Source organism: Coturnix japonica, chromosome 3 (genome assembly GCF_054131305.1).
Source record: "Coturnix japonica strain WE chromosome 3, WE-NBRP24, whole genome shotgun sequence".
In the NCBI taxonomy this organism is placed as follows: domain Eukaryota; kingdom Metazoa; phylum Chordata; class Aves; order Galliformes; family Phasianidae; genus Coturnix; species Coturnix japonica.
Window position 1 is genome coordinate 44,522,621 of NC_140665.1, and position 9,156 is coordinate 44,531,776.

Genomic DNA, 9,156 nt, shown 5'->3' on the forward strand with positions numbered 1-9,156 from the left:
AAATCTATCAGCTAATTATTTTCTAACCAGCCTCAGCTCTGCAAGATTAAAACTGGTTCTTGCAAAAGACATCCATGTGTGCCTTTTCCCCTGTGTCTGTTGCTCCAGATGCAGATGGGTCTATGGATCAAGAGCTGTGGAGTAACTTAGTATTAAATTATGCTGCCTTTCACAGTAGGCAGCCTCTTTACAAAACAAAATAATTTATTAGGCTATTCTCACAAAAATGTGGAAATCAATCTGACATTTAGATACTATCATGTTCTTGGAAATCTACCTGGTATGAGCAGTTACATTTCTCTTACAAATAAGAGAAATAGGGAAAAGAACAAAACAAAAAATCACACTCTTGTTATAGGTTTAGGTTCATATTAGAGCAAAATTATGACTAATAGGGAACAACATAATCTTCTGTCATTGCAGCGTTCTTGCAAAGTTTCGTTGTTCAGTGTGCCTAATAGATAATCATGGATTGCTATGTTTAAGGTGCCAGAAGAATGAAGTGATAGGCAGAGTTAATTACTTCCCTAATTTCTTCACCTTGTCCATTAATCCACATTTTGTAAGGTCACACCTTTCCCATGTTAGTATCCAAAAATTCAGAAATATTACTTGGCCAAATACTTCCTTGGACTGTAATATCTGGTGAAATAGAATTGCCCTTCCAAACACTGACTCAGACTTTAGGCTTCAGTCTCTAAACAAGGTAAATTAGTGAATTAAAATAACATTTTTCAGCAGCCCTTCCTGTCAGCAGGCATAGGGATATCGTTCAGTGTAATCAGTGATTAATATTAATCTTCCTCAAAAAGCATTTGATTTTTTTTAGAAACAAAATTATTTCTGAGTTATCTCATACTTGAAATACACCTCTGCAGCAGCATTTAAGAAGGGGTACTTGTCTGTTTTGCAGAGAACAGAGTTATAGACTCATGAGATAGCTTGGGTTGGAAAGGACCTTAAAGATTACCCAGTTCCAACCTGCTGCCATGAGCAGGGTTGCCAGCCACCAGCTCAGGCTGGCCAGGGCCCCATCCAACTTGGCCTTGATCTCCTCCAGAGCTGGGGCATCCACAGCCCTTCTGGGAAGCCTGTGCCTCACACTGCTCTCCATGTAGAGGATTTTTTTCTGACATCTAATGCAATTCTCCCTTCTTTTAGTTTAAAAACAGGAGCCTGGAAATAAGTATCACATTTTGTGGGGCTGTGTCCAAGCCCAACTTGTGTATGCTCTCCAATTTACCATTTAGGATTCAGATAGAACAGTAGTTTGTCTAAACATTTTTTCTATGGGTACACAGCAAGTAAAGCCTGTAAACTATATTTATTACTGTGTAGTCATAAAATCCTTTGAGCTTTACTCAATAAGAATTTTAAGTAGTGCAGCACAGTAAAATGAGGATTCTCTTAACTACATGCCTGGGTGATTTGCTGAATCTTGTGACAATACATCTAAATTTTTAAAATACAGTTTTTTGCAAAATTACATCTGAGTCCTTAAGTGAACCAAGTTCAGAGAATTTAGAGCTCTCTGTAGGGTACTGCGCATGTTAGTATGGTACTGACATGGCTATTTCTCATCATTACAGGCAATGTGAAGTGCTCATTTGGACGTCCACCAGTGCTTCCTGACGTGCAGTACAGCCCTTTTCTACAAAACACCAATTGAGAGTTCCACTCCATCAGAAGTCTGTCTGGGACCTTGGAACATGCTGTTTGCTTTGACCGCATGTTCTACTTGAAATACTAAAACACTGAATACCCAAAGATGAGGATATTGTTTTTATATTATAGGTTCTTTTTCTTCTTCCCTTTCTATGCAACTGTAAATTAATGAGCAGTGGAGTATTTGTCACTGATTTGTATAAATATACAGCCGCGGGAAAAGGGGCAGGGGCTTTATATACGTTCTTTTTGATAAAGTGAACTGCATAAGGAGTTTGGAGCAAAATGTTACATTTATACATTCCTTTCAGCTCTTTGCTTTTGCATTGTAAAATATCTTCAGTTATATTTTCATTCATTTAATATTCTGTTCTGATTATTTATATGCTAACAGTCTGATCAAACACACTTCAGAATTACCCTTGATTTGTTTTCAGAATTGGAATGTGAAGTTCCTGTAATGTGCATTGTTGTTACTGTTTAACACAAATTGCCTTTAAGTGCAAGCTACCGTATTTTAACTCCATTAAACAAGGTAAACTCTAATTTCAAGTCATAATGATTATCATGCACCAAAATAATATTTTTTAAAATTCTTTTAGTTGATTCTAGCCAACACACTCCATTTGGAGGATTATGTTTTAAGCTTTACTTTACTTTGAATCAGGAGATAGCTAAAAGAGGACTTAGATGATAGTTAAAGTTGTTTTTAGTAAGGTCTAAGCTAGTGTAATCTTGCCCAACTTTGTTTGGAGATAAAGCTTTGCTGTTCCTTGCTGTGCCAAACTTGTTTCAAGTTTCGGAACCAACAGTCTGTGAACTAAAGCTCAGTTCTGTGAGATCCCCTATTGTTTATTCAAACGCACGAGTCTTTTGGCTGCCTCTTAGAAATGAAGAGACAATTAGAAAGCCTTTTCCAATACTGTTGGTGATAGAATGTTTTCTTCAAAGCTGCAGTACTCCTAGATTGCAACATGTGGCATTGTAATCTTGCAACTCATCTTTACCTTTGAGATTATTTATTTATGTACTTCAAGTAGGAATAATTATGGGAAAGTTATGTCACTGATCAGCCAATTTCTAGATTTAAAATAATCATCAGAGTTTTTTAATGCCTTCATGGAGTTTACAATGCTGCATGGACACTTGCTTTCATGTCAAGACATACCTTTAATTGGTAAAACTGCATGCAATATATATCATGTATAGTGGAGAAAATCTAAACTATGTCATTGTTGATTATTACTGAAGAAAAAAAGCCTCAAAATAGTATTGGAAGAGTTATAAATTCTGTACTGCTACCAAAAGATTCTAGAGGACATTAAAACAAAGTCAGGAATATTTAGTGCTTATGAGGTGGTGCCAACTAGATTGTCCTGCACCCACAGTACTCGCTCCTGGAACACTGCTGCTTGAGGAGCGATTTGGGCACAGCATTGACCACGTTCTAGTGTTGGCTCTGGTGCCAGTTCTTTCTGAACTCTTTGGCAAATTATTTAACCACTCTGCCTCTGTTTTCCCATCTGTAAAATGGGGATGACAGTACCTCTCAAAGGTGTAGAGAGCTTAGTTAGTTAGCCTGAAAAGCTCTATTTAAATGCTAAGTATTATTCTTGAGTGGGTGGAGCAAAACTGTCAAGGTGAGAAGAGAAGAAGCTGGCTACTATAAATGCTTTGTCTATTAAAAATAAAGTAGCGTAGTTATTCTGAGAAGAGAAACACATTTTACAGAAGAGGAAAGCCATGACCACCTTTCTACCTCAGACCTAACTTCATGAGTAGTATTGGAAATAGCTTTATATTCTGTTCTCTGCAAAGTATTTTGCTTTTATTGAGCTTACGTCATTCTGTAGGCAAAGAATCCTTAAAAATAGCCCCCACGTAAGTTTAAAAAGACAAAAAAAGTCTAAGTAGTGAATTTGGTGGCTTTTATTTTTGTTCTGAATATGAGGTGATGTGTAAAGTTGTTTTTCTGCCTGTGTTTGTATGCATCCTTTGTCCTCTGCTGCCAAGTAAATGCTACTTCAAACACTACATTGTAACATTATTCCTCTGCGATAATAATAAATAAATGGAATATATTGCAGTAAGATGAGAAAATGTATGGTATTCCTTCAAGTTTTGAGTTCCTTCAAGGATGGCACTTCTCATTAATACGTGCTGCAAATTTAATTCTGAAGAGAACTGATTTTAAGACTGGAATGTGGTTTTCATTTATATAAATGAGACAAATCAGTATTTTTTCCCATAAGTCCGTGTGTATCTTCTGAAGTTTTTCCACCTTCAGTGATTTAGTCTGGAGTCCTGTTCAGCTGCATGACAGATTTTAAATATGATCAACAGAGATGCACTGCTTTAATTTAAAAAGTGCTGTGTATACATGTTATGAAACAGCAATAATACACGAAGGTTTGTCAAATATTAGAACTGTAAATTAGTCTATGTTTCAATGCCATTTACTCAACATGCTCAGCTGAAACACAGTGCTACTTTTTCAGTCATAATATTTCTAGTCCCATTACATGCTAATTTGTGGTATTACCATTAAGCTTTTGTCAGTGTTAGAACTGCTGTGCTTAAGGGAGAAAAAACGAGTAAGAATTCCTTGAGGAGAAAGTACCTGTCACCGTGGTGACAAATTTTGAGGGGCAGAAATATCTAAATAGCTCCTCAGGGTTGGATTTAGACATCTTAAGATCTTGGTTTTTGTTTGTGTATGTAGAGGCAGCTTTCCTTCTCAACTTGATGCGTTGGTCTCAAACAACAGAAAATCTCATGACAAATGACCCTTTAATACATTTTCTCTGCCATGTTTTACAAGTAATGGATGTATTCAAAGCTCATGTTAATTTGTTTAAACTATTTTTTAGCTTAGGAACTTGGGGAAAACAAACAAACAAAAAAAAAACACCTGAAGACTCTTCTTTGAAAACAGCTCCATACAGAGTATTTTGAGCCATGTGACTTTTTTCTCCAGTGTCAACTATTTTCTGTTTGTTAGAAATACTACAGATTTCTGTGTCATGCATTTGTATTACTGCATAGGGTTGCTGCAGTGTAATTCTGAACTTGTTTATATAGATTGTGAGCAATACACCATAAAACACTGGGGCAATTGGTGCTAATAATGCACAGTCTACCTGACCAGTGAAGGACAGCTGAGGTGTAAGAACCAACTAAATACCTCTCAGAGGGGAGTAGAGAGGAACTAAAGCTGCAGTGTTTGTTAGGATAAACCTAATATCAAGCATTTGTTAGAACCAAAAGGCTCACTTCTAACCTCTGACTGCATGAACTGCAGTGCTAGCAGCTGGAGTTGAGGCCAGATGAGATAATATTTGTCCTTTCTTCTCCAAAAAAAAAAAAAAAAAAGAAAGAAAAGAAAATGAAAAACAAACAAAAAAAAAAACCACAAAGAAACAAAACAAAGAACAACAAAAGAACCCAACAGTGTTGTTGATGTTTAGGCTTGTATTCTTGTACTGCTATTCATGAACAAAATAATATGGTTTAAGTCATTGGAGGAAAGGAAGCTTCAAAATGATGCCATCTTTGCTCAAAAAGAATAAATACAAGAGTATGAATTGGACTAGATGGCTTTCAGAGTTGCCTTAAGGATTCTATGATTGTGTGGTTGATTCTGTGATTGTCTGATTTTCTTTGTATTAGTGCAACTGTCTATATCAGCCTACTTGGAGAGGTTGCCTAAGCCGTCTTTTCCCTGATATGGGATTTTTTTACTACTAAAAAAGCAGCCTATTTGCCTTTTCCTAAATGTAATGAATAGATGTGTGTCCCTCAGTCAAAGGATAAACCCAAATTAATGATGTTTTGTAGATCTTGTCAATGCAGAATAGACGTCATTCACTTATTTCAAATGTAGAAGTAGTTAAGATATGATTGGCTGTTCTTGCTTTTTAAAGGTGTATGTGAAAATGCACTTATTTTCCCCTTCCACTCTGAAACGGATTTTCTTGGGTGTGGGTATTCTCCCTTTCTGGACAGAGGCAAGGATGTCCAGAGGTTCAAGTGATGCTATCTGAGCTACTTGAATGATGAGACTTCAGCTCTGCTAGGCTAGAGAAGCAGCAACCAGGCACAAGTTGTCTATGGCCACATAAGAATTTGTGTCAACGCATTGTCCTGGATCAGGACTTCTGTCCTCACAACTGTTACTTCTACAGTTAAAAAATGTGGGGTTTTTAGTCATTTACAATACAAATCATCCTGTGGAGAGAATTGTTGGCTATATGTATTTTTTGTTCTCTTCTAGTACAGAGTTGCTCTTCAAAAAACCTTCCTGAAGGAAAAAATTCACTCCACTGCAAGTCTGAGGCATCAATCCTGTCCACTGTAGTGCAGAAATGAAGCTGTCATTCCACGAGGCTGAGTATTCTATTCCCACGACAATAATGAAAAAATCAGCCTTACAAGTCTAGTCAAGGTGTTGATTAATAACAATTGTATGAAAAAAAAACCAACACCTTTAGTTGGATAACTAAAAGGGAGAGCTGCATTCAGCCTTGAATGAAGCTCTCAGTGATCAGTAACTATTCCTTATGTTCATCAGAAAAGGAACTTTCTTCCAGTGGTCAACAAAGATGAAATCTTCCTTGGCTTACACATCTTTGGGAATCTATCTTCTGTCTTTAACACCACTTAAATATTCATGATGTTCCAACAGAAATTGCACTCTTTGCAACTTCAAGCTCTGCTTTAGAAAGAACAGCTGCAGGCAGGCACAGCAGCCTTTGTTGGAAGGGGAAGGTGGGGGCTGCTTCCAACTATTGCAGACAGCACCAAGGAATCCCTCAGAACAAGACCTGCTCTATTAGCATGCTTATTAAAAGTGATAAGCCAGAGAGGCTGAATAGATTTCCTACATGCCACTATGTGTTAAGAATTAATGCCTACACAGAAAATAAAACAACAAAACCACATAGACAGGATCTGTCTTATCTGTTAGTCATCATCTCCAAAACATATTATTTCCAGATGAACTATTCACACTCCTGTTAGTCTCTCTTTTTATAGTCAGGTAAGCACCCTGACAATGTCTTGGTTTTGTACGTTTACTAAATAACATTTAGCTTAGAGACATATATATAAGAAATACTCATTTTATGGCAATAAAATAGCCTAAGGTATGTAGCTGAAAGAAAAATAACTCAGTATTAAATGTATGCAAAGCAGTGGAGAATGTAATTGTTAGAATTTGTTGCAAGCTAGAACAAGTGACTTGGTTATAAAATATATATATATGAAAAACACCTAGCAGTATTGCAGCAGCTCTTCATCTGCATGTGGAATTCCTTTTGCCCCCATAGTAATCACTATGTCTTTATAACTGGGATATAAACACTTTGAAAAATCGCTCAAAATAATAAGTGGAGGATGAGATCCCTTACCAACAGTCTGAGAATCTCAAGCTAGTTTTAAGGAAGTAAGGAATAAAAGCCACTTGGATGAGAAAGATTCACCTGAATTTTATATGGCAATAGGCAAACATTTGATCAAATACAGTAACTTAATGTGAGTACAAGCCTGAAGAGTTGCAGCATAACTGTGGCACTACAAAAATAGGTACCAAAACCATTCATTTTTCTTCACTGGAGATCGGATTTTGCATACTGAAGGGTAGGTCTTTATCTTGAGCAGTTCAATGCAATTGTGTTTCTCTGTATGTATTTGCAGTGTGCTACTAATGCCTAACCCAAATATGTGGTTTCACACATTAGAATAAGAGAGTGGACAGAAGATACACTCAAGCTGAAACTGCTATGAGCCACATCACTGATCTGAAAGAAGGGAAAGTTAAGGGTTCTCCAGATCTGGCTGTTTAAAAGCAGGTTGGAAGTTTGCTTTCTTCCAGTCTTCAGAATCCTTCCCCGCCTAACATGACCTTTCTGAGACCACTGAGATTTACTTTTCAATGACATCAACAGGATTGCTCAGCATGCACAGGTACACACCATCACATCTGTAGACTTATCTATATACAGTTTAATTAAGTGTTCTCTAATCTGATCCTTCTCAAGTGACAAGGAGGACATTTCCATTGCTCTAGACTTCCCTTCTGGCCTCAGGGACCTGAGTTTCGTGTAATGGTATGGAATTACCAGTAAAGATGGTGATGAAGAAGAGATTCAGCACTTCAGACTTCTGTTTGCTTTGTCACCCAGTCCCCTTCAGCAATGGGCCTACATTTGCCCTGGTTCACCTGCACAACTCTTAGCAGTTCTTCCTTGTTTAGAAGTAGGAGGTCCACCAGTCTCTCCCCTCACCAGCTCCTTGGTTACATGTTAGGAAATTGCACTGATGAATTTTTCACCATTAGAATTACTGAGCCAATCTACCATCTTACACAGCTGAGAATAAACCTTTTGCACCAAGAAGAGCAATAGCTGAGAAGGGAGGGATGTTTTAAACACAGATGCTTGTGTTGGTTTTGCTTAATGTCCCTGAAGGTATTTTGGTGAGCAGTTGTGAGGAGTCTAATGAATGGCTGTGGCAAACAGACATGCACACAGAAAGAAAAACTATTCAGATGCATTTCTGCCTCCCTAGCCCCAGCAGCCCCGCTGGAATGGAAAGCGTAGCTCTGACCTACTTGCTTTCAGCAGGCTGCAATTATAGCGCCTATCAATTTTCTATAAAAATACAGATGTGAACAAATGGAAAACCTGAGTGGCTCAAACATGAGCAGAATAAGAATGCTACTAGGCCCCTGTTCCTGCCAAGTTTTCCTTTTTCCAGGCTGAAAAGGAAAACTAGGTGAAACAGAAGTAGAACATCAAAACAACTGTTCACATTTTACTATGAAATATGGGCCAGCCTTTGTATTCAAACAGAGCAAACCATGGTATCTGTCTGCCTACTGCCTACACATGCATTTTTCTCACCCAGAAAGTCTCCTTACTTGCTATGGAAACTTACTGGTCACCTTTGTGAGAGCTATCTTTTGGTCTTGAATTCTCACAGTAGTTTCTCATAGCACAGTTTCTGCTGCCCAGTTGGTGGCAAGGGCCTGAGCCAGCTGTCCAAAAGCAGATGCAGCAATCTAGCTCTGTTCTCCTCAAATACAAAGGAATGTTCCTTCACTTGTTCTACTGATTGCAGTTTTGCTATACAGCCCTTATCTGCTGCTAAAGCTCAGTATCTCAGGATAATAACCATAGCTCCACAGGAAATGCAGAAGCTAATAGATGAGTTTGCTCACTTTTGGGTTACCCACCCATAGGGAAACTGTTAGGTTATGTCTTGAGCTGGTAATTGAGCACCTGGTGAGAGGTGCAGCTGGCTTAGGGAGCACAGGTGGATTGTTTGCATCTGTGCACCCCATCTGACCAGAGGAGGTGGACATATAAGGGCCAGCCACTGAAAGCAGGGCATCTCTTGGACTTAAATGCTGTCTGTGTAGGATTGTTGTGTTGGCAGAGAGCTTCTTCATCAGGTGGGTGACTTCAGCTCTTCTTTCTGTATATGACTATT

General features: G+C 38.1%; 1 protein-coding gene across 3 annotated transcripts in view; it reads left to right on the forward strand.

The window, feature by feature from the left end:
• UTRN (utrophin) overlaps nucleotides 1–3,755 on the forward strand; it is a 326,938-nt gene extending 323,183 nt beyond the window's left edge. For all 3 annotated transcript variants that reach the window (XM_015858078.3, XM_015858082.3, XM_015858080.3), the window contains one exon: nucleotides 1,590–3,755. In XM_015858078.3, coding sequence (XP_015713564.2) covers nucleotides 1,590–1,598 — 9 coding nt within the window. In that variant the 3' untranslated portion in view covers nucleotides 1,599–3,755. The remainder of the gene's footprint in view (nucleotides 1–1,589) is intronic.
• The last annotated feature ends 5,401 nt before the right edge of the window (nucleotides 3,756–9,156 follow it).